At 39.4% G+C, this 26,598-nt stretch overlaps 1 protein-coding gene across 9 annotated transcripts in view; it reads left to right on the forward strand.

Annotated features, from left to right (window-relative positions):
• The window catches only part of LOC107996037 (netrin receptor UNC5C), a 48,355-nt gene that overhangs the window by 1,948 nt on the left and 19,809 nt on the right, over nt 1-26,598 (forward strand). For 8 of the 9 annotated variants that reach the window (XM_062080025.1, XM_017053895.3, XM_062080028.1 and 5 more), the window contains exon 2: nt 13,929-14,126. In XM_062080025.1, the coding sequence (XP_061936009.1) occupies nt 14,045-14,126 (82 nt within the window). In that variant the 5' untranslated portion in view covers nt 13,929-14,044. Of the gene's footprint in view, nt 1-11,821; nt 11,975-13,928; nt 14,127-26,598 lie in introns of those variants that run through there. The other variant, XM_062080026.1, reaches the window with a different exon arrangement.

Genomic DNA, 26,598 nt, shown 5'->3' on the forward strand with positions numbered 1-26,598 from the left:
GGATGCGGCATCGAGCGGAAATTCGCAAACATTCGGCTTACCAGAATTACGTGGCCTGGATCGCGACGTTTGCTATAAGTTTTCACCGATTTACGCGAAACGCGTGCAAAGAGGGGAAGTTACGAGTTTATACTCGTAAATACACGCAATATGCAGAAAGAATATTCTTGCAGCATTCCTTCCTGCCACGATTATTCGGGGTTCCTGATCTTCGTAGGAAATGTACGGTTATAAAAGTTGAATGTGGAGCGTTCGAGTTCATTGATCATTGATTGAAATACAGAGGAGTTAGTTCATGGAATTATCTTGGTAAATAAAACATTATGTTCATTCATACACAGGATTGGAGTTAATGAATGAAAATTTAATCAATCGTTAACAGTCGATTTCGGAACGAGGTTATGTGCTCGTAAAAATTTCTTAATGAATTTTCGTAACCTTTAACGTATAATTGATATTTTTGTAAAAATTGTAGGCTTTTTCATTGCTTTGTTATTGCTTTGTTATTTAATTTCAAGTTATCTCTATCGTTACGTATTTTATTTTTATCGTGATGATATTTCGATCGAAATGAATATTCTCACTGTCGATGAAATTATAAATTTTTCTTGTTGTTAAATGTCATATATTTAAATTTTATTATTATTAAACGTGTATCGTATTATATATAGTCCTGAAGGCGCTTCATCTTTAATTAATGATACACATTAATGAGTAAATATTATCCTACATTTATCAAAATTCCATTAATTCCATAATAAATATTTAAACCTGTAATAAATAATAAATATTCCATTCATAACTAATTAAATTCATTTTCACTTCTATTAAATCTTGCTTGATTCTAAGAATTTTCTAACAAATTAAAAATATATGAATAAAATATAATATATTACTAATAGAATTTCTAAAATAAAGGATTGAGAAATAGCAGAAATATAGAGTATAAAATCAATCAATAGAAAATGAAAATATTATAGTATAATTAATAAACATATTAACTATAATTTAAAACCGCAGAATATAAGAAGAATATCAAGAAAATGATTCATTTCTAAACATCATGAAAGATGGAAAATATTTCGATATCTTCGAGGGTAATGCTTTTTCCAGATATATATATATATATATCGAACCATCCGCACAAACACCGAGAAACCAACGCTCGCAAGAGCCCGAAGAATCTCTCTCCCCTACTTCATGACTGGAAGAACGATCGATAATTCACGGTCACAGTCGAATCGACCTGTGCAATTCATGAATAGAGGAACGATTGTCAACCGCGCGACCCCTTTCGTGTTTCGTCTGGTCGATGGGAGAACGAAGGGAGCGAGGAATTGCCGCGATTTCGCCCTCTACGAATCGATAAACGCTTGAAATTGCGTTCTGATCGTTCTGACGGCGTTGTTTGCGACGGCTTGTTAACCTTCCGATCGAATTCTGACGCCCGATCATAGACGCCGCTAACGAGGATCTATCGCGAGAGACGCGACTGCAATAATCGGGCCTCGATTTCGCGCCCTCCTTTTGTCTCTCTCTCTCTCTCTCTCTCTCTCCACCCCATCTCCTTTTGCCCGTGAATGCAATTAATTAATAAGCCGCGTATCTCTCCCCCTCTCTCCCTGGCCGGTCGGCCATTGATAGGCCGCGCATTAATCGTCGCCGCGATACCGACACAATAATTACGCCTTTGTCTCGTTTGACGGGGGAACGATGCCCGCGGAAAACGATTCCCCCAGTGTATCGAATTATTCTGCAAAAAGTACAAGAAGCATTTTTATGGATGATGGTGATTCCGGTGAATATGATACATACATTGTGGTTTAGGCGGACGTTTATTAATAATTGGATCGGAGATATATCTTTTTATGTGAATGGATGAGTAATAAAATTGTGTGTGAGATGTTCGTGGATTCTTGAATGGAAATTTGTTCGGGAGAGTGTTGCTGTTGTAATATTGGGTCAGCGTATAAACGATTGCTGAGTTTAAAATAATCGAGGTTATCGCGATGGGAGAGATTGAAAAAAGTAAGGCGATAGCGAATAATTGGAGGAAACGGAGGAAATTAATTATATAGAGGAGTTATTATCAATGATTAATTCGTGTATTATATGTAAATCTTTCTGAGAAATTAAATACTAGTTGTACATTATATGAAATGAAGAATCTTTATTCAAACTTTCAAACATTTCCAAGAATTTCCTTTCGTACAAACGTACAAACATTTTAATCTTCAAACAGTCTCAACCGGAAGTACAAAAATTGCGACAAATGTGTATCATATTTTTACCCAAATTAAACCATCATCTCCACCAACGAATTTCCTCCTCGTCTCACTGCCTAATGCTCGAAAATGGCCGCCGCCCACGCGTCTAACTCTTCCCGCCGTTCTTTGACTGTTTCAATAAAAAAAAAAAAGAAAAATAGAATCACCCTCTCCGTCGAAACGTTACTCGTTACTTTCGACACGAGCAAAACGATCGAGCGAATCGCTTGATATCGCGCTCGACTCGCGAAATTCCATCGGCGCGACTTCGGGTCGGCGATGAAAGAAGCTTCGGCGGAAGCGGTGGGACGAAAGCGAGAAGGCTGAAAAGCGTTGACACTCAAAGGGTCGCGTGTCGTGTTCACAGGAACGACGAGACGACGAGCAGAAATAAGAGGGATCCATTGGTGGAGTGCTCGCGGTTCCCCCCACCCGACTTCTTTATTTTCCGGTCGAACGAGTTGAAAAAGAAGAGCGACTCCTCCTCTTTCTTCATTCCACCGCGAAAGATCATTACGCTGCTCGCGTAGGTCGGTTACTCGTTAATAATTTCTGTCAAAGTCGAATAACGGTACGATTCGTTGACGTTTAGTCAACTTAATCGCGCTCGCGCTCGTAATCGGGACTTCCGATTTTTCTCAATCCTCTCCTCTTGTTTATCTGTTGGGATGAGCTCATGTGGCGCTCGAACGACCGCGTTATCCTCCGTAATAGACAAAAGAAAGTTTCTTTGATAATGAAAATTCCGTTTGACGTTGGCTCGATAAGAGGCTGAGTAAGTCGCTGGGTGATCAATCTACGGGATAGGCGGAAGGGAAGGAAAGGAATAATTCCTTTAGATAATCTCGTGCCGTTTTTCGGTGACGAGGATCGTTAATCTTGCACCGAGCTTTTTACGCCAGCTTTACGAGCTCGCGTGTATTCACTCGGCACGCTCTCTACGTATCCCGTAATTATCGAACCGGTGCGTGGTTTTTTGCGTGAATATAGATAAAGATTTCCGTGATTACCCTGCAGGTAATCGTAAATAATCGAGCTGATGCAGTCGACTTAGTGTAGACTTAGTGTATGCACACACAATTGAACTCGTTTTCTCTCTTTTCCTCTGTTTTATCATCGCCAAGTGTTCAAGCTCCCACAAAATTTGCAAACGAAATAAACTTGTTTACCAACGTACAATTATTTATTTCATTTCTCTTATTTCGCGTATTTCGTTGTATATTATATCGTTAGATGCGAAAAAGGATAACAATAACGATCATATCTCTAAAAGAATAATAATTGATTTCATCAATTTTACAAATTCAAAACGATGAGTCTCAAAAAAAAGATTTGAACTTTTTCTCGTCCAATGTTACAATTTAAAGCTACATTATCTAAATTAAATTTAAAATTACCACTAATTCACCGTGTCTTCCATCATCATCACCTACATCATCCGAACAACCACCTTTTCCCCTACCTGCTTTCTCACACAACGCGATACCCATCGTTATATAATCCTTTCCCGCTTAACAAACTGAAACTCGAGGAATGCTCAAGAAGCGGGAAGAAACATCGAAGAAAAACTGTTGCCATAGCGAGGAGAAGAAGGAGGAAGGAGAGGCAGGAAACGCGATGGGCACGTGATGGGAGTGCGTAAAGCCGGTCGTCAGGCCGCGTTTCGTTTCCCCTGGCCCGCTTTCCGTCGCGGGGCCCCCATTAAAAACTCGGCGATGCGGCCTTATCTCGGCCGACGGATCGATTTTCGGTATCGCGGTCTCGATCGGCTCGCAGGAAACGACGTTGCGTCCCCTCCGGTGGAGGGAGCAGCGGTGGCGAACAGGGGCCCACCTGGCACGCGTTGCCCCTCCATCTGCTTTCTCACGGATCCTCTTCCTACCTGCTTGGAAACCTCGGCGTGCACGCGAGCGAAACACCAGTGTTCACGCTTCGACGAATAACCATTCGGCGATGGATGCCTGTTGGTCGATTGGCAAGGGCTGTCGATCGATGGCTGTGATGGAGGATGGTTTTTTTTCTTTTTCCTTCTTTTTTTTTTCTTATGGAGGTTGTGGAGACTTCCGCGCGAGGAGGGAGAGGCATGTCGGAGGTATAATGGATACAAATCGAATCGAACCGAGATCCATCGGATACAGGGAGATGATACAGGGTTGTAGATAAGGGGAGGGTTGGCACGAGGGTTGTATTTGTGGCAAATAACGCGTAAATCCGATGGATGGAAAGTTAACGCGTGGATAGTGGGAGATAAGGGAAGGTAGATTGGGGATTATGGGGTTTGGTGAACGATAGGTGAGAAAACGCACGAGGATGGGTTCGATTTATTTTGTTGGAAATTCTTGGTCTCTCCAAAGTTTGGCCCTCTTCTGTAATTATGTATTTCTGAAATTATGTTTGACCAACACGTGGACCGTGTATAACCGTGGAAATATTATTATGTGAAATATCATTTGCATAGTAGTCAAGGTAATCGTGTTTCGAGACCGTCGAGACGAAATAATTAATAGAAATATCAACTCATAAGGGTCTGAAATTTTAATTACGATCGTACGAAGAAATTGTTAATATGCGCCGGAGACCACACGCATAGATACGTGTATAATTTATCGGGTATAAAAATTTTATATTTATGTTACAGTCTTTCCCTTCTTGTTTCCCAATTTGTTTCTTAATACGCCTTCCTCTCCCTCCTCATGTCAGAGGCATGAATATGCAATTTAATAATTTATGGAAATTTATGCTTCAAACGTAAGATATATAATTATCGAAGAAACGAAATTTTTGAGATGACAGTATTCGTTTCAAAATTTTTTTTCAATTTTAATAAATTACAATATAAAAAGTGATAAATTTCAATAAGAAAATTTCCGCGTTTGTGTTTTTTTAACACAATTATTGCAAAAATCTAATTATAGGCAGAATACGATAGTTTCATTAAAAATTAAATGTCAAAGAAACGAGTCTTTAAATAAACGATAACCAAACCCCCTTGCGAAACGAGATAAAGGAAAGGGAAGCGGGTATCGCGTCGAAGCAATAAAACGCGAACAAGGGACAGCAAGAGAAACAACCCCGACGAGACATACATCACGAAACGTCCCAAAAATGTTGGTAAAACGTACACGCATACACACATGCATCACGCGTATGTTTGGCATGCATGACGGTGAACGATCGACACGCGAGATTAGAGGGAAAGCGTATCGGGGAAACGAGTTTCTTCTGGCGCTAGGTTCACCACGTCAAGATCGCGCGACAGATAGACCAGTTCAGGGAAAACACGCTCAAAAGGAAAAAAAAAAGGAAAAGAAAAAAAATAACCTGTCCAGATCCTGAATTTTCGCTGGACCCGCCTCCTGCTATCGCGGAGTTGCGTATTCATGGAAAACTGTCAAATAATTCTGCGACGCGATTCGAGAGAAGCGTTTGATCCTCTCCACGAGTAGCGAGCAGCTCGATGGCGTCGTTGACTCGCGCGCACACGTGGCCAACCGAGTATATTTTCAGCGACACACCATCGGTCCAATCGCTCTTATTCGCGTGACGCGGCTTTAACGAAGCGATCAAAGAAGTTACGAAGGTGTGTTTCGGATTTAGAATTCGTAAATAGAAGAAACGAAAATGGTTTCTCTCGTACTTTCATATTGATTTTCGAATTAATGAATGAAGTAATGGAATATAACGAAAACAGTGTTTTCATAAAGGTAGTTTTAATAACAGAGATTTCTCTTTAGAGGGAATCCGAATCGATCGTCATGATTATTTTTAATTAATATTTATAGTAATTTTTAGTAATAATTAGATATTGAAAATTTATAATCAAAGTTTTGAAGGATTGTCACGATCATTTCTTGTTGCAATCATATATACGGAAAATTTTATAATAATTATTTTTAAAGTCGTTTCGTTCAAGAGTTGCCACGATTATTTTTTATTGTAAGCTTATGCGTATAAAATGTGTGTTGCAACGAATGCATTTTCTGTAGCGATAGATAAAAAAATATTATTCGTCGCTGGCCATACATATTAAATACGCCTTTACGCCACGTTTTCTTTTCATATTTTAATATTTATTTAAATTTTCACTCCCTAGAAATAAAATATTATATTTACTTAACCTTATTAAAACAGGTTAGTTTTGCTATTATAAACGAGGGGTCGCGGCTCAAAGAAGGTCGGGAAATATTGCATAATACCACTTCCCCTAGGCGCGCACGTACAAGCACATATATTTTATCCCGGATACAAATGAACGATTGCGCGTGTTCATTATAAAAAAAAATCTACGTTCGAATTTACGCAACTGTGAGCTCATAAATCTAAATATTAACTCGAAATTTCGTCGTATCTGGAAAAAAGAAGAACGAACGAGAGAGAACTTATTCGCCAGATTTTCCACCAAAGAAACTCCCTTCGTTTGATCATCCACTGAAAAATCCAAGACGCGGTTCCGCTTCACAACTTTTTCTTCCATCACGAGAACTTAAACGAGACCTTCTCCCATAAAAATTCACCTTTCCCCTCAACCGTTTTAAAAGTCACGGGTTTTAACCCCTCCTCGAGTCACTTTTGACATGGTTCCTTCGTGGACCTCGTCGCTCCTTTCACCACACGGAAACGGAACGCTTCGCGCGAACTTGAGACGTAGTAGAAGCTTTCGACGCCACGGAAAATCGATGGGTCAAAGATCGTAATGGACGAGGTTACAAGAGACTCGCAGCGGTGGCCGAGCTGCATTGGATACCCATAAATCGACCGAGCAGGCCACGTCCCACCGAATTGAATCCTCGTAGTCGCAGGTAGCCGCAAATTTGTACACGTTGCGTCGAGGTTTCTCTCTCGTGAACCACTCCTCTTGTGGCAACAAAGTAAAATGGCATCGCCAATGCGTGTCCCAAAGGTAAGAAAAAGAAGAAAGAGCTAAGAAGGTCGACTCTTGTGGTCTGTGTCAAAGGAAACTTGTATCTTTGGGATCGGTTCAGATCGAGGGAAGATAAGACGCATAGTGCAAACTTACAAGCTTGTTCTCTCGCATTTGATTTAACTAACGGGGCCCACTAAACCTTGTATCTCGAAGGATCTTCATTTGGAGGATTATCGTACGTGAGCAAAGAATATTCTTATAGACGTAAGGTCTATAAAGATGCTCCGCAAACCCACATCCCTCTGCATGGGGGGTTGACATGTTTATTTCGCTGCGTAATCTTCTCGGATTACGTTTGAAGAGTGGAAGGAATAGTTCGAGAGAGGGAGAGTGGAGAATGAAAAGAAAAAGGAAAGGAAGAAAGAATAGGGGGCGGAGGCAAGAAGCGCATACCTGGGATCACACGTGTGAGCTTGAGAGTTCTCTTGTGGAGGATCGTGTACACGAAACGAGAGAGGCGACTACGATCGATTTGTAGCGCGGGCCAAGGCGATGTTTGATCAAGTCTTATGACTTTTAAGTCTATTCGTTGGTGAGATATATTCATTAAGTAATTTTCGAGTGATAAAAGTTATAAAGACTTGTTGTATTTGAAATATTGGAATTAGCAGAAATTAAATATTATATAGTATTTTCGATAATATGATTAGGGATGAATTCCAATATTAAAAATTTCTTCGTATCTTAAAGCTTCTGTTTAATTGTAATCTCTCTTCCTTCGAGAAAGAAATTTGTACAAATTCGTTCCAAACAGCCAAGGAATATCATTCAAGCCAATGAAGAATAATAGTGGAGAAATGGGTGTTTTCAAATGAAAGAAAATTATTCTCTAGAAAATTTATTACTCCATCCATCGCGTGAATACGTAGAGTGTGATCCACGGAACATACGTGGGTGGGAAAATTGGTCGAGGGATGATTTACCGAGAAATGTCTTTTTTATGATGTTTGGAAGATTCGTCGGGAAGATACGAGGATGAAAAATAAGGTAGATCGATCTTTGTACCACGGAGGAAGAGAGAGAGAGAGAGAGTACATTTGGACGTTTATTGTGAAAGACGAAGTTTATCATTTTAATATACACCCTTTTTTTTATCCTTCATAAAAAGGTTGCTCGTAAATCAAATCTTTCTCTTATCCGTTTCTTATCATTTCGAAAAATTTCTCGTAAATCATATTACCCAATGAAACACGGTGTGTACAGCGGAAAACAGAAGCCTGTCCATCTCAAGAACAAAATACAGGTTGCAAGAGAGTTGCACTCCTGATTAAGCCATTCGGCTCCATCCTCTCCTAACCTTTCCTTCCTCGGTCTTCATCCACAGGATACTCGTATATTTTCCAAGCCAATTTCTGCAACCATCTAGCACATCCTTCTTTCTTTCCTCAAGGGGAAAATCGTGGAGAAACACGATCATTCGAACACGGTCTGTTATTCAAGTATTCGTGGCTGCGTGAAACGCAAAATTCGTGACGCTGTTACTACGTAAATGTATGCAAATTTATTACGACCGGGGGCAGGATGCGTGCGTCGCAATTTACAACGCTGTAAGATAAAATGCGTAATATCCGTGGGCATTAGAAATGTGAAGGAGACGTGGTGGTATAACCGCCGCGAGATTACACGGCGGAGAAGAGTCGAGATCGGTCGAGGAAGTTTCTAAATAACACGATGCACTGTGTTCCACGATGAGACCGTGCGTTGTCGAAAGAGGAGGGGATCGAGGGAAACAGAGATGTAATTGCCCGGTGTTTCACGAATCCAGGGGTTGCAGCGGCTTTTTTTTCTCTACGGCCTGCGTGGATCCGACACGCAAACGGGGTCAACGATTGATGGGATGTAACGATATAATCGATCAAACGTGAAAATGTAAGGGAAGTTTGGATGATAGAGCAAGAGAATAAGAATTAACAGAATTATAGCGTTAAGCTGATAGAAATAAAGCTCGTCGTTAATTTTTCCTTTTTTTATTCTCCTTTCCTTGAATTCTATCCTCCTCTGGATATCGCTGGATTAAAGGTCTGAAAAAATGTTGCACGTAATTTCCTGAAATCGAACATTTATCACGCTGTTGTAAAGATAAATAATTAAATTTATCTATCCAAAGTGATCCTCCTTCTAACCTCTGCCTCATCATTAACATTACTCATTCCTGAACTTTGACCTCTACTTCTTCATCCTATCTGCCTCACTCTCTACCTGAACCCCTGAGTACTCTCTGTTTTCTTTTATAAAAAGTCCTGTGTATTATTCTCGCGTTATTTTCAAAAATTATTTTCCATAATCGGAATATTCGCACGGTGCCCAAGTCATAGACCAAAGCGATAATACGTATACTATAATTTCGTACTTGTAACTCGTAAGATCGTTCAACTTCTAATTTTACTTCCTCTGGTAATAAAATTCCAAACTCGGAGTGTAAATTAACAGTAAATCCACCACAATATCCCCGAGATTACAGTTTCTTCTGGACGTCTCGACGAGTGAAAAAGGAAATTCTTAAGAATCACGAAGCCAATATTCGATTGCTCCGGTTATACGGGCTCATTCAATGCAAAATATCGGCGTCCGACTTGTATCGGTGGAGGTTTAACCAGGTTTAATTAAAGTCCAGATGAAACTTTACGAGCGGCGATAAAGCGGTACGCACACTTCCCTCCGTATTTGCACGAACGGTTTGGTGTGTACTCTCGCGGAGGGAACTAGTTTCGCGCGATCGTGTACTCGTCGAGCTCGAAGATGGAAATCAACGGGGAGAGACAAACGCGCGAGCGAGTAGCACCGCGCACGCATGCATGACTCTGTATCGGTGGATTGAAACGCGACAAGCTGGATCGTTTGTCAATGTCGTCCTTCGGTGGGTCCTTTGTTAGTATCACGGGTTTCGCGTTTGTAGATGGTGCAAATTATTTCGTTGGAGATCGAAAGTGGCCTGCGTTCGGCTGCACGTGCCTCTGTCGGCGGTCCATAAGTAATTATCCATGATGAATTTTCCCGTCGCGTTAAGAAATCGCTTGAAACTGCCCGACTGGAACTAAAATTAGATCGAATCTTGGTTCAAATCGCGCAACAGTTTTAATCTCGTACAAGTTTTTAGAGATTGGAAATTATCTTTGAAAAAAGGGGTTTCGCGTGCAATTTCAACGCAAATGTTGGGAAATGGTCATGTTGGGAATGGCTCCTAAAAATATAAAAATAGATAATGTTACGCGTTATGGATATAAATTCGCGTTTATAGGAAATCGTGCTGTACGTGTAAATTTCTCTTGTATATAAATATAACGCGAGGAAAACAATCTAATGTTCAACTAAAGTTTAATTCTTATAATTCCTGTGTTTATTATTTGTACGGAGAATCGCGGTATCGCGAGTCTATTGTGGATGTATATAAACATTACTTTCTATAAATATTAGTAATAGTCAAAAATATTATTGATATACGGAACAAACTTTATTTACACAGTAGACATTTCCTATTACGCACAATAAATTAATAATACGTATTATATTATCTATTTTTGCATACTTTATTCCTATATAATTACTATATTCCTCATTCGTCGCACGCAAATTAACTTGTAGGCAGACGTGACGAATGCGATACCCTCGTAGCAAATTAACAATTGATCGAGAGAGTTTAAAATTGGATCGAATCGACAGTGAGCTCGTTATCCGGGGAAAAGTCGATGAAAACACGGGTGGAACACTGGGGAAGGTAGGCACAGAGGGTGAAGAACGGTCTCGGAGATTCATGACGCGGAATAATCCACAGGACGAGGAGAGGAGGCTGTGGAATACCGCATTATGCGAGCGTATCGGCGCCCTTACACAGATTTCCCATCGACGCCAGGAAAGAGACAGAGAGAGAAAGAGAGAATTGGCCGGGTCTAATCCTCCAGGACGGAGGACTCAATTTATAAACGTGCCCAGTATTACCACTCAAAGGCTTAAAACACTCGACACCGAGCAGACGTCGTGATGCCTCGCGCGGACGAACACATGGCATTTCACACTGCAATTGCCACGAATGCCTGCCCGCACAGGGTGCGCGTTAGTCGGGGATAAGCGCGAGAAACTCGAGTGCTATTCAACTCTGGTTGGCTGCCCTAGGAAAGCTCTCCTTTCTTTTCACAGGGACCTGTTTTCCAGAGGAGGGTCTTCCTCGCCACTTCACAAGCTGTCCGCTTTCCGTTTCGAGACCGTTTCGTGACGCAATATCCACGCCTCGTGGGTTATTCTTCTCCCTCCTCTCTGTCTTTTGATCCTCCACGCCTTGGATTCTATCCTCCTTTGGTGTCGGATATGCGGAAAGACGGTTGCGCGCAAGTGTAGGTAGATAGATGTTCGAGGTGAGCGCGAGAGTGTGCGATTCGAAAGCGGTTTAAAAGCTTCGAAGGGCGACTTGAGTATCGCGTGACAACAGGTAGGAGAGGGGGGAATCGAGCGGAGCAGGATTCTCTGGAGTATTCAGCGGCTACCAGTTTACGAGTAACCTCTTCTGCGATGTTTCTATTTCGTCGAGGAACAGAAACACACTGTCTGTGGAGTTAGATCCATGTTTACGATATACGTGCTATGTATACGAGAATTGTTACGTGTAAGATTACGTGAACGGGGCTCTGCTGTTTTTTCGGAGAGAATTCGTTATTGATTGTTCGTGTCTCGCGAGAGCGCGCGAAATTTTGTCGATACTCTTGGGAGGGTGGATTCTATTAGAGCTCGATGGCAGCGAAAGTAGAGGGAAAATGTGGTTTTCTTGTACGATTGAAAGGAAAAACAGGAGGTATTTGGAAATATTGATTTTAGTTAGATGATTTAATGTTTTGTTATAATTATAAAAATTATAACGTTATCATAAATTTTGTGTAAAATGGAATTATTGGGATGTTATAAAATTTCATTAAAAATAAAATGTAAGAGTTTATTATTTTATAATAATAGATTATTTTAAAGAAGTATCATTTTACGAGAATCAATTTTTAAAATTTCGATATTCTTTTTAATATATAAATTTATAACTTATCGTTGTGTTGTAAAAGATATCGACATACGAAATTGCATTTAAAATACGAAAAAATGTTGAAATCTCGAGTGTTAATTTTCCTTTGAAAGAAATTTTCCAAAAGTCAAAATTGCTCCAATATATAATTCATTGCAAATCACAAAGTTTTATTAAAATCTTTCAATTAGCAAAATTTTCTTTCTAACACATATATATGAGAACTTTCAGAGTGACGATACATTCTTTATTTTTACCAAGCGATCGAAGAAGCGAATGCTACGAAAGATCAAATCCACCCTCCAACATTCCAATTATCTCGGAACAGAATTTTTCACGTCAGGTTATCCATCTCTACCAGACGTATCACCATTAATAATTAAAGATCCTCGGTTATCGGGCAAAATTGGTTGCCAAGAACAGAGAAAGACACGAAATTCGAGGGGGCAAACCAATGGGAAAGACAGAGAGGAGAAAGGAGAATTGGAATTACAGTCGGGTGGTTCCTCGATCGAGGAAGGCGCCACGAGGAAATTTCGCGTGCGGGAAAGTGCGCGGTGGAATATTTAAATGGCAAGGGTTGCCAACCGGCATCTAAGTGGCACTCTCGCCACTCCTAACCGTCTTTTACGTTTTCCGGTGGTAACAACGGAACCGCCGACCCACGTCGATGTCGTTTCCGCCCTCGCTATCGCGTGCCATGAAGAAATTTTCATATTTCCTTTTTTCTTCCCTTTTTTTTTTTGAAAAAATATGGCTGTATAACCTCATATTTTTCGCGATGGAAACGTACCCTTCGAAGGGGTGGCTTCCAACGAATCGAAACCGTTAATTTTTTTCCAAACCCTTTTCTTCTATTTCCCTTTCATTTTTTTTTCTCCTCGTCTGAAGGATGTACACGGATTTTAAGAAGCTAATTCGAAGCTGAGGTTGAATTACCGAGGATTTCGAGTCGAGAGGGATTAAGAGTGGCTCTTTTGTTTCAATGACGAAATATTTTTGAATGAGGTGGAATTTAACCGGGATTTTTCATCGCGAATCTCGAGGGGATACGAGAGAATAATAATAATAATGCGAAGAAGAAATAATATTTTCGGTATCAGTTGACGGTGTACGAGAACTCTGATAATCTGGAAACGGATGTTTCTGTTCATTATTCAATAGCAAGTTTTTACCCGATTTCACGATGTAATTTTGCGAATATGTAGGTACGTAGAGCGTGGAAATGGGAGAGCAAAGAGTCTAGAAGTCACTCTTTTTATATGTTCTTTGTATACATCCGTGAAAAAACTTGCTCGTTCATTTACGTTAATTAATCATGACTGACGGACTACGTGTACCAGCTGTACTCATGCAACGTTAATCCGTTTCCTTGAATACAGCGGAGCACGCTTCTTTAAAACATTCCCCAGAAACGGATAATGGGTGCGCGCTGTTTTATTCATTCACGTGGAAACAATCGCATTAACCTTATCACGTAGATATACCCTGATACTATTTCTCTGTTAGATGTTAGAAAGTATTAAGAAAATTTATCTGTGAATATTGTAATCTCGTAAAGCAAAATACATTTCTTCAAAGTTTAAATTACTAAATCAATATTTCATTCTGATAAAACTTTCGGATTTCAAGATTTAAATTTAAAATTCAGATTTTCCAATTTTAAATCAATGATCCTTTTAATTCTCGTTTTTAATTGTAATTAATTTTTAAAAAATTTTTTATCTTTCCGTTACAGGTGCGGTTCTCGACCACCGAAAATTTCATAGTGAAAAGTGTCGCCGTTTCCTTCATACCTCTGTTCAACGTCGTAAAATGAACGAATGATCGACGAACGACGGTGACACCTACGCGATGAGGCCGAAATCGTGTTCCCTGTTCCTGTTGTTCTGCGTGTTGATGCCGGGATTGGTATGCCCCTTCACATCCGGCGAAGGTGAGCAAACTTCCGCCTCCAACGAAAAACACAGTTCTCTCCCGCTTTCTATCGATCCAAGAACTCGACTCGTGGCAGTCGGTGACGAAGGAAGTTGTCGAGTACCACTTCTTTCGCCACGAGAAACGAATGCTCTTGCCTCGTAGATCGCTCGATAAGGACTCGTCACGAAAAATAACCGCCATTTTATTATTTCCAACTGATCCGGCGCGTGCAATTAGCTGAGAGATAAGGAGTTACTAATGTTTGACGTTAGATTTCGCATAATTCAAATCTGAAATGAATTTTCCATTTCCAGAAAATATCCTGTTTTATTTATATTGTCTATCATTAACTTGTTCACACTCTAAGCTTTTTTATTCTTGATCACTATCTCAACTAACAATTTATTACCTAAATTATCTAATTTTTTGAGCAAATAAATTTTTTAAAGAGTGATATATATATATAAGACTTTCATTTCTTTTAATTACAATTTCGAGTCAGATCTTTGAATCTGACTCGAGAAGATATTTTAAACGATAGAATAAATAATCGAAGAAAGGACATCCATAATTTCTCAAATCCCAAAGAATCTCCAATTCCATTCCGTCATCATCATCTGCACCCGGATGGCACGATTTCCAATATCCACAATTAACGTTTCCTGATTCTCGTCCGAAGGGGTACGTCGCTAATCAACGTTCCACGTTCACGAAGGGGGGAAAATCGAACACGGGCATGCTTTTTGCGATTCCCAATGCATCAAAGAGAGAGAGAGAGAGAGAGAGAGAGAGAGAGAGAGAGAGAGAGAGAGAGAGAGAGAGAGAGAGAGAGAGTCTTTGGTCTCATGTTCTATGTGCACGAGGCTAGTCACGAGCACGAGTCTCGTCGGGTTGGGTAAAAGGGAAAGGGTGAGCGGAGGGGAGCCCAAGCAGATCTAATTATACGGCAAGTCAGCGTCGTTGATTAGTGGTGGGCATAACCGGCCGGTTACGTTACACCAGCCGTTTTCGATGATGGATTACGCTCCCCTGGAGCTAGTTTTAAAGCGACCTTACGCAAAGGGGGGTGAAGGCTTGGTCTTTCTCGGTTTCTTCGCGCTCGCGAGACCACGTGGACGACTAATTAGCGTCCTCGACATCAACCGGCCTCGTCATCGCTGCGCACAGAGGATGATGAATGGTGTGTGTGTGGTCGACGAAAAAGAGGAAAAAGAAAAAAGGAAAAAAATATCGTTATATATAATAACGATAGAAAGTTCACGGTATCGGTACGGAGTAAATACAGCCTTGGAAAGGAGTATATAGCTCGAAGCGAGAGCCAATCGAGAGAGAGTGCAGAGAGAATTATTGCGTTCTTTAAATCTTCTTTCTCGAGAAACTTATTTCCCTCTAAGATGACAGTGTTTCAAATTAACATGTTCGCTAAAGTGTGCGTTGCGCTTTGGGCATTGGTAAAAAGAATTTTAAAATGGGTGGGTGAATGATATGCAGCTTAAGGCAGAGGTCGTTGTATCTGTTTAACATCGAAAACCTGTCGGACCTGTTAAAATTACCGTGTTTCGAAGATTTTTTTTTTTTCTTATTTCTGCGATTGTTAAAAATATAAATATGCGCTTTCAAAATTGTAATCGCAGTTCGTTAGCATTTATTTTCGGGTTTCATTACCACAGCTTTAGATTTTATATTTTAATTTATTATTGAAAATATTGATAGGTAATTTTTGCTGAGATTAATTTTCATTTTTATTGAGACAGAAATGTAAATGTAGAAACTCATTTATATTCATTATGTTATTTAACTATACCAATGTTTTAATTGCCTTTAATCACGTTCACATTGCTCTAACATTAACATGAGATATTCATTAAATTAAATGATTTTGATGGAAGATAGAAATTTATCCATTTTAACTAATTGTCGATTATCTTAATTGAAATTTGATATAGGAGTTAATTAAATTTGTTCTCTATAAATTTTACGGTTTAATTTAGAATTGTTAATGCATTCTATTTAAGCATCTGTTTATGCATCAATTTTAAATTAATGATGAAACTAAAGAAAACTAAAGAAAAGGTTCGATATAAGAATGAAAAAAAAATAATTTTTAAATTTTTGACTATACGTTTTTAACAGAGATCAGTAATGAATTAAATGAAGATTCAAAATGAAACGAAAATACGGAATAATAAATAATTTTATTCATATGAGATTTCATTTTCAAATAAATCAAATTTAAACATTTTCCAAATACAAGAAATTAAATAATTCTTGAAAACTACTTTTCAAATGACAAACAAAAAAATGTATTCCACTTTTCGCTTATTTTCACATTTACAGGGAAATTATTAATTTCCATTTGAAAAATTCTCCAATTTTATTTACTCGAAAGCCTTCCACGCAATTTCACGATTCGCTTTTTCGTTTCGAATCATAGAATCTCATTTATATTGAAGACTGTAAAGATATAATTCGACAAATAATTAAAAATTTCACTTATCAAACTTTTCTCTTATTACCGTTTCATCTATTCTCCGCAGAATTTTCGCTCACTTAATATCCCAAAATTAATTTCACACAATTTCCATCTCAAATATCCACGTTATCCTCAAATAACCGCAAAACTCGTGCCTAACAACTCGTCATCAACAACCGAACATCTCTTCACCAACACACCGACCACACTTTTCTAACACGTAGAGTAATTACGCCTGCCGGGAAAGCAGGCACGGCCGTCCATTTTTCCCCCGTCGAACCGGGTGGAAAGGAGAGGCATCGCGATGCAAATTACACGCGTCGACATTTAACGACTCCGATTGTGTGCACGCGTGTGCAACTTTCCCGCGAACACCGGTGTGGGTATCGTCGATGACGTGGAGGAAACCGGCGCCTAAGAAAATCGCTTTCCGTCCTCGCATCGGTCAACCTACCTGACCGAATAAAGAGAGAAAGAGAGAGAGAGAGAGAGAAAGGCGATTCACGTGTGCAGGAACGCGCGTGTGAGTAATTATCCCGACGATTTATCGCGACGTGATATCGTGTCATAATTCCAGCGAGTCGGCTGGCCGTTGTTCCGCCGCGCCGAGGAAAATATTAGCCTTGTTAATAATTAAACGGGAAGCTCGACGCCAAGCGTCGTTTCCCACACGTTTAAGGCTTCAGCCCGACTCGCTTGGGTCTTGCAACTCGCTCTTGTAACTTCGTCGCCTGTGCTCCCGGCGTCCTCTATTTTTCAGAGGAGAACGTCTTCTTATATGAAATAGGAGGAGAATTTTAGACGGTACGGGAGAGAGCGATCGGATATTTAGAGAGAGAAACTTTGTTGATGATTTATACGGTCGAAGTGAGAGGATATCGGATATATAAGATTTCATGAGATGATTTAGATAGTTTATGCGTACACTGATTGCGATTGGACGTGTTGAATATTTATTTGGAATGAGAGAAAGAGTTTTGTAGAAATGGAGAGGAGAGTTGAATTCGATTTAATGGGATTGAATAAATGAATAAAGAGTATCCTGGAGAGTTTGTAATTAGATCGTTGCAAATGAAATGGTCGAATTCTTGATAAGATTATTGGCTTATATCTTTGTTGAAAGGTAATAATGATCAAAGTTTGACTCGACGAGTGCACCTTATCTATCGGGAAGCAAAAGGTTAAAATTATTACAATTATTCGATTATTGATTGATTTAATTGGTTGTTATTAATAATTGTTTTATTTAGTCTTTTCTTATTATATATTGCAACAATTTTTTTTATAAATTATTATGTTTAATTTTAAAACTTGTATAAGAAATTATTTATATTTGATGTTGATAATTGAAATATAGTTCATTCTATATAAATAATTGATTTTTTTTCATAATAAGAGAATTGATATTCACCTATCTTCAAGCTTTAGATAATGATATATATGTATATATGTATATTGTAACAAATATTTTAAAGAAACGATATTTTAAAGTAATTTACAGATTTTTATATAATAATTTAATATTATCCATGATATAGATTGAAATGATGAATTTTAGATAAATGAATATTTTTCATGTGCGAAAAAGAATTATAAAAGTTATTGAAAAAGATTATGGAAAGTGAGTCATCATATTACGATTTTATTCGTTATTAATATATTGTAGAAAGTCTTTTTATATTCTAAACAATTTTATTACTTATAAATATAATACAAATTAATACAAATAATCGAATTGATTGAATGAATGTATTGAATATATATATATATATTTGAAGAAATAAAGAATAATCACAAAAAGAAAGTTAATAGGTTATAATTCGATTAAACATGAATAAACGAATTAACAAATAAATTGAATAAACGAATTTAATTTGAACAATCGAAACGATTGCTTATAACGGAAAATGAATATCAAACATTTATTTCGCCAATTCAAAGTTAATCTTGTAAGCTATGTCAAAGGAATAACATTTTCTAATTTGTTGATACGAACTAGAAAATTCTACCCACCTGGAGTATTAGCCTTACGAACAATGTATAGAAAACTAAGGGGTCGTCAAAGGTAAGTTAATAGGTCAAAATTTATAATTGGAACATAGATCATTTTCTCCTAATGAAGAAAAAAATAGAAAATAACATAAATCTTCAAATTTTCATTCCCAATAATCTAATTTCAACTGAAATAGATATTCTTTCACGTGCAGTAATAATCGTCGATAGAAAATAGAATAGTCTATAGAAGGATGAGATTCGTGATCCCGAAAAATCAGCCATTCCAACCGAATTATCCCCGTAACAATATTTACGAGGAAAGTCGCCAGGATAACATCCAAAACATAATACCGGATAACATCCATCAAAATTACCGTTTTCAAGGAGGTCAATCTTCCGAAACCAGCGATCTACCGAATCTATCGTCTCTTCGTCTCCCCACGAGCCGGCTTTCGCCTCGTATCCGGTAGCAAGGGAAAAATTACGAGCGGAGAAAATACGAAGCCTCGATCCTACCTCGATTACCCACCTCGGGAAAAAATATTTATTTCAACACGGAGAAAGTGTAAAATCGCGTCGGCGAATCTCTAGATTTACGACTAATAAATCCCCCCGTTCCGCTCCCCTCCATACTTCTCTGCCCACGATAAAAATGTATCATTTCGAATTCTCCATCGTCCTTCCCTATCCATCCAAAAATTTTTCCGAATTCCTGTCCAAGTTTCCAAGGTATAACAGTCAGCCCGATTCTCGCCCCTGCCCCTCCTCCGTGAGAACTTATTACTCATCCGGGCCCCTATTTCGAGCGATAAGTATCATAAGTAAATCGCGATCAGGCGTGATCCCTGACGATGTGATCCTCGATCGCGTAGCGGTTATGGGAGAAAAGGGACGAGGATGAAACGATGATAATAGAGAAGGAGAGATTGGGCAGATTGGTCAAAGGATAGGTGGGAGGTCGAGTGGATCTCGCGAAATCGCCCCGAGCAAAAATGCAAAAGCGAGTGCTGGTTGGCGGGTCGGCTCGACCGAGCAATTACCGTGGTTGGTTCCACGGTCGGAATGGGGCCCCTTCTCGGGCCCCAAAGATTGCGTTGGGGAACGGAGGCAGAGGAAGAGGAGGGGGGAGAGGCTGTGGTAGAGTCGAACGCGAAGAAAAAGAGAAAAAAGAAAAGGAACAGGGGAAAGAAGAGAAATGTAGGGAGAGAAGTGGAGATGATGGAGGGGGAAAAGACTCTTTAATCTTTCGTAGTCTCTCATCGGCACCAACTGGCCGACCAGCGGTATATACTGGCCTCTGTTCCGCTTGTTGCAAACCTCTCTCCCCGTTTCTGTCATTCTTTCACCCGCCGCGACGAAAGGTCGGGTCAGCTTTAATTATCGTAAATCAAACGAGAGAGTGGTGCGCGCCGAGAAGAGGAGGAGGAGGAGGAGGAGGTGGGGTTGTGCAAGCTCGCGCACGCCGCGATTATTGTTGAAATCGCGGAGAACGACGAGTAAAAGAATGGACTGGTGTAGAACGCAACGGCCTATGGTAACCGGGATCGTGAAATATCGACCGATCGAATTACAACACAGACGATATTTTTCCCCTGAACTCTCGCTATCTTCGGTTGGCCAAAGAGTATCGGTTATAGCGGAGACGAGTTGCGAAATTTCTCGATCTTCCCGTTCGAAAGTCGAATACATCCTTTCTGTCCGATGATTCTTAATTGCGGCTTTCGACAGTATGAAAAGCGGCTTTGCTTGACCAGTATCTTGAGGAACGAGTTGAGTAAACCCAGTTTTATGGTTAATCTTTGGAAAGCGAGGATCGCGGAGAGCATACGATATTTTTAGTCGATTCTTTTTAATTGGATTGTAAATTTCGTTTTACGTTTTGATAAATTTACAACTCGTTATCTTCGCGTCCGATTATATTTTGTTACTTTTTTTTCTTTTTATCCAAAACTTTATTGATATCTTTTCTTTTTTGTGCAAAAGCAATTTATGAATAAAATTGTGAATATATTGGATATATCTATAAAATTTCTATATAATTTGTCAATTCTTAAAATTCTTCACGTTTTTCTTAAATCATCTATTCCTATTCACCCTCATTTATTTTAACTGGATTTTTATTGTAAATCGAATCATAAATATTATTTAAGATCAAAATCATTCGATCGATCAAATCAATCAAAATCGCCTGCGGAAAAAGCTTCTAAAAAAATGTCGATGAATTTTTCCACAACAAGAGGCCAACACGTAGGCGCAAGTTATAATCGATCGAATGCCTACGACAAGTATGGAGCGCGAGTTTTCCCGCGCCTCGTTCGATCCCGCCTCGTCAGAGATTCGAATCTTCGGTGCCCGCAATTTCAATGCAAATCGGTACACGGGGCCCCATTGTGTCTCTCGAATGGAACGATGAATCCGCAAAAAAAGCTTGGCACGTGAAATTTTGTTCCAGTTCTCTCTCTTTCTCTCTTAAGGAGAGATCGAGGCACAATGGACGATCGGCCGAGGGAATCGGCGTGATTCGAGGGCAACCGATTATCGAGGAGGAAAGAAGGCGGCTAGAGGAGGAGGGAGAGGGAGGGAAGCGTGCACACGCAGTCAAACAGTCGTATCTGATTCTGTTACTCGGTTAATTACACGCCTTGAACGTGGGCCTCGCTTCAATCGACTCGTGTAATGCGCATCATCGCCCTCCGCTTTCTCGCTCGCCGCCACTTCCGGGGGGGGGCCGTTTAATATTCACCCTTCCGTACGAGCTGGCGCGTTTTTCGACTCGTTTCGTTGGTTTAATTCGCGCTGCTCTGCTCTTCGCCCTATCCCCCGCCAGATTTTCGTCGAAAAATTTCGCGCGACGATTAAAACAATCGTGTATGTGTGTGTGTGTATGTGTGTATGTGTATGGACGCGTGACGGATGAAATTCGATGAAGAATCGAGTTAAACGCGTCGACCACGAGCCGGGATGATAGGTTCGATCCGAATGGAGGAAGCAAAGTTTTGATGAAGTGGAGGATTATCGTCGAGGATTAATATGCAATGGAACGAAAGTGGTAAAAAATGAGGAAAATAAAAATCTCTAACACTACAGTGAATACTTGACGAAATGAATACATTAGTAAAGTAAATGTTTCGTTTAAATCGATCGTTTAAATTATGAGAAATGAGAAAGTTTATTTAAATTAAAATATCTCGATAGTTTTACCGTGATATTTTTTTTTATTTAAAAAAAAATGCATATGCATTGTTTATCCGCGAAAAAAATACAATGCACAATTCATCTCCATCCTTTAATATTTTTTTCTATTTTTAATCGAAAAACAGATATGTTTTCGTTACGGTTACGAATCTTTATAATATATACGATTCTTTGTAATACGTTTTAATAGAAACGACAGAATTTCTGCGGCGAGTATATAAAGATCTTTATGAATGATACAGTACATTGAAATATATTCTGTATTAATGTACATATATATGAATCATGAAACAGGTGGGATAGATTTAGAGCGTACTATTGGATTTACTTCGACTAACATTTTCCATTTTTCGAATCTTTCAAGCTTAAATAAAAAAGCAATAAAAAAATGGCATATAGAATAATCAAATGCGCCTAAAAATTTTTCCTTGTATTCTAATTGTATTCCAACTGTATTGTGAGGTATAATTTAAAAAAAAACAGACGATAATGAATCGATACAGATTTCTCTAAATATCGTAAAAAACGTATGCGTAAAATGCAATATACATTGAGTCGAAACAAACAAAATATTACTCTTGGAATATTTTCTCGCAAGTGAGTCGTTCTCGAGTAAGGCATCTGAAAAGACGAAGGTCCCTTTCGAGTGACTCTTAACCCCGGATTATCCGAAACGATACTTATTCCAGCGTGGAGAAGTCAACACCAGGTGCGAGACAAATATTTTGAACGACTTTCGGCGAAAAAGGTGGCGAAAGGCTGTCGGTCGAGAATTAACGTTTCCCATGAATCGGTCCCTTAGAAGTTGAAAAGAGGAGGACTACTTCCGGTCTCGAGGGTGTACTGAAATATACAATAAGACGGCGCCCGGTCGCCTCGAGTCGCCATTGTATTCCACGCCATTCACGGTTCACGACCTTCGGGGCCCAAATAATACCAGTCAAGCCCTCTGTCGGTCGGGGGGTAGCCTGCTCCCAGGGGACTTTGTTCTATCGTCATTCCGTTTAACGAGAGATATACGTCGACGAGTGGACCCCGTTTGTTTCTTTATCGATCGCTATCGTAACGGATGAGCCGGAGAGTCTACGATCGATACCAGATCGAGGATGAGGGCAGAGGGATAAGCGAAGTAAGGAGGAATCGATGGAAGGCAGTGTACTCCTTTCCTCTCTCTGATCGTTGGAGAACGAGGTTCGAGGCTGAGATGAAATCAGGTTGAACCTCCCTCGATTCGTTCCGTTTGGACAGCCGCGCATTATCTCGGAACGGTGCGCGACAACAGCCCCGCATTGTATTCGGAATCGTGGTCAGAGGTCAGAGTTAAAGGGCGGTCAGTGTACCCGGAGGATAGAGACTTCTCAGGTGGCTGGGGCGCTGATTCGCAAGGGACGACAGTTTGTCTTCCCGCGATATTTTGAATGGAAATAGAAATTGTGATAAGTGAATTCTAGATGAAGGATATTTCAGACTGATGAAAGATATTTGCCGTGTGCAAGCTTAACCTTCCTTGTCGACCTTTGGGTTCTCAAATAGCTGGAGGGATCTTGAGATATTTATTTCGCGGTATTTTATATCGTATGTTGAATTTTGGAATATAAAGATTCGAATAAAAGAATTCGTTTAAATTGTCTACATAAATTTGTATGATAAAATATACAATAATAAATCACAATAATAAATCAGAAGATTTCATATACTTTACGCGAATTCTATTAATAAGTTGTATTATCAAAAGCATCGACAATTTTCATTTAATATGAAATATGACGATGAGAATATAATGAATTATACATAAAATATTATAATTATTTTATTGGCAGAATACTATTTTACGATTTAAATTTTAATGCTTTATCATCTTTTGCAAAGATTAGAAAAATTTTAGAATTAATTTTACACCTTCGAAGAGATTTTCCATCGAAAAATATTTCTACGTATACACATATTTTCATTAAAATCAAATTTTTCAAAATAAATGAATTTCCTTGTAAAATATAAGTGTATTTTCAATTGAATATAATTTTCTTCTTGAATTCGCTAAATCAAGATATTTCAACATTTCAAAATGAATATTCCCATTTATAAATAAATTTAAATCAAAGATTTTTTCTTAAATAATTCACATAAATAATGGCACAAATATTACGAAAGATTTAAATAAATTTCTGTCTAGAAAATATTATCCAAAGCTCGACGAAAAGTTTTTCAAAACACGTGAAACCAATTATATTATTCTATTATCGTTCAAAACTCGACACGACAATTTCCCCTGCTTCCTCTAATTTCCGACAAAATAAACGAAATAAAATAAACTCTCCGGCATATAGAAGTTACATTCTGCGTGGAGTAGTAGTAACGTTGATCACGCAATAAACGTGTAGCTTCCCGGGAACCGAACTTCCTGGAAATTCAATTTCCTCCTTTCGATTTTTCCCGGCAAATTAGCACCCTTCAACCTCCGCCGTCGGTGTCAAGGTGTCAACGAGGGTCGCCGGGCACCTTGATTTCGAGGCTCGTTAGGCGCGTCGAGGTTCACAAGAGGGATTCTCGCGTACGCGTACGCCACGGAAGAGGCGGAAGAGTCAAGCGGCGGGGTCAATGAAGCCCAGAGCACGAAGCGTTACTCTTTGGCCGATGTTCGGCCTGCTAAAATAACAAGGCACGTGACGCGAGAAAACAAGGAAGCTCTTGTCTTTTCCTTCGTTTCTCCTCCTCCTTTCTTCGTTGTTCTCCCGCCTTCGAGTTTGCCTTTTGGTCTTCTTTCGATCTTCCCCTTCTCCCTCGCCTTACTCCTCTTGTTCGATTTGCGTATTATGTTGTTGTACACGTGGGAGGCTGAACAATTTATTGGATATTTTTCTCGAATATATTCGCTTTCTTGTTAACACGGCTGATCGTCCGGGGGGAATTTTGTACGTCTTATTCACGGCGCGGTGTTGCTGTTGGTTATTTCTGCACTTTGCATTATGGTATGCAAATAGAATTGTTTATCGGAGAATGAAGTTGCTCGAGAAATTTATACCGCACTTAGCATTATAAATTACTGCGATATCGTGTGAAAGCGTCGTGCGAATATCGAATGAATAGAACGGATTAAGTAAACTTTTCGATCTCAATTATGATTTCGATATTTCTTTTGCATAATTCCAAATTTGACGTAGATAACTAAACTCAAATCTAATACTACGATATTTATGTTAAGTTAATATCGATTTTGATTGATATTAATTCAAATTCTCAAGCAAATAGACAATGTAAAAAGTATATATATTTTTATCAGCTTTTACCTATTATCTTACGACCATAAAAAACCAGTATTAAATGACCTCATTGATTAGTATGCAAATATTATGCCAATAATATGTAAGTAGTACATTTTCTATCCACCGTAGATCATTCTTCCCATTCACTGTCACGTATTCCCGTAATTCCATTATCTTCCACCACAAAAAACTCGGAACAATAATTAATGGACTCGTCGAATAGACTAGACAATATTCTTTCCCAAAGTATCAAGCCTCGTATGAATGGAACACGTTTCCAAGGACGGAAGACATTGACCAGCGCCGCCTCGAAATAGAGTCGTCGCCGTTCAAGTCCTCATTGTTCGCCACTTTCACCGCCATAAATAACCCAGACCTAACACCCCTCCCGACACCTCTCGCCACACCTAATCCACAACCCGTACACCGTTCACCGCGAGTCGAAACAAAAATACACATCTCGAAATCTCACCCGCGTCCGATCATCATCCGCCATTTCTCTCCCTTTTCCAATCTCTCTCTCTCTCTTTCTTTCTTCCAATCTTCTCGATCTTCTGACCAAACACGTCCTCTAATCTGCATCCTCCTTCGCTTCCTCATCCAATGCGCGCACGTTCCATCGCGTAGCCGTGCAAGAGGGGCCGTGGCGCAGGTACCTTTGTTAATTAAGAGGCGTCATGTGTGGTCCCCTCGGTCGTATAGGTACACGTTGAAACTGTACACGCTCGTGTCTCCGGCCGGCGTAATACGTGGTCAACCCACGGTAGTAGCCACGCGAGATGTCTCTCTCGCGTGTATGTGTACACGTACATGCAACACGCGCGTGTTCATAGGTGTATAGGGAACTCGTATCCAGCCAGGAGACACGGCCAACTATCCAGCTACACCGGCTAACGAGAGGCCTCGAGCGGAGGAGGCCTCGTGGCAGGGTGATTCGATGGATACACCGTTTCGTTCCGAATTATCGGAAACCGATGAACCCGATTTTCCCCTTGGAACAGTGGCACGAGGCTCGCGTGTCGCGTGACGTTGCTCAATTAAGTTCGCAACCTGCCCTCCACCTCTTGCTCCTTTTTCGTTCCTACGTTTCTTTGCAACAAAGAGAGAGAAAGAGGGGAGAGGATTGTTTAGATGCGTAGTTGCCACGAAGAAAAAGATCGGTGTTGGAAGTTTTGGGATAGAAATGTTGGAAATCTTGTCGCTTGATGGAGATATGGGATAATGGTTGGTATTGTCACAGTTACGAGGTGAATAGGATATGAATATTTGAAAAGTGAAGGATTGTAAAGAATCGTCAATATCCTTTGGAATCGTTTGAAGAATTATTTCGAAACGAATGGAGGGAAGGAGGATTCTCTTTGATGGACAGTCAATAGAGAAAGATCGTAAGAAATATCTTTTTTTGTTAATCAAAAAATCATTGTGACAATAAGAATTATTGTTTGCTATAATTTATTATTATTATTATTTACTAATAATTATTTTATTATACATTGTTAATAATAAAAGATTTATATTAATTGTTCAGAGAATAATAATAATGGACATATTGTAATATTAGT

The sequence above is a fragment of the Apis cerana genome, linkage group LG10, assembly GCF_029169275.1.
Source record: "Apis cerana isolate GH-2021 linkage group LG10, AcerK_1.0, whole genome shotgun sequence".
Classification (NCBI taxonomy): Eukaryota; Metazoa; Arthropoda; class Insecta; order Hymenoptera; family Apidae; genus Apis; species Apis cerana.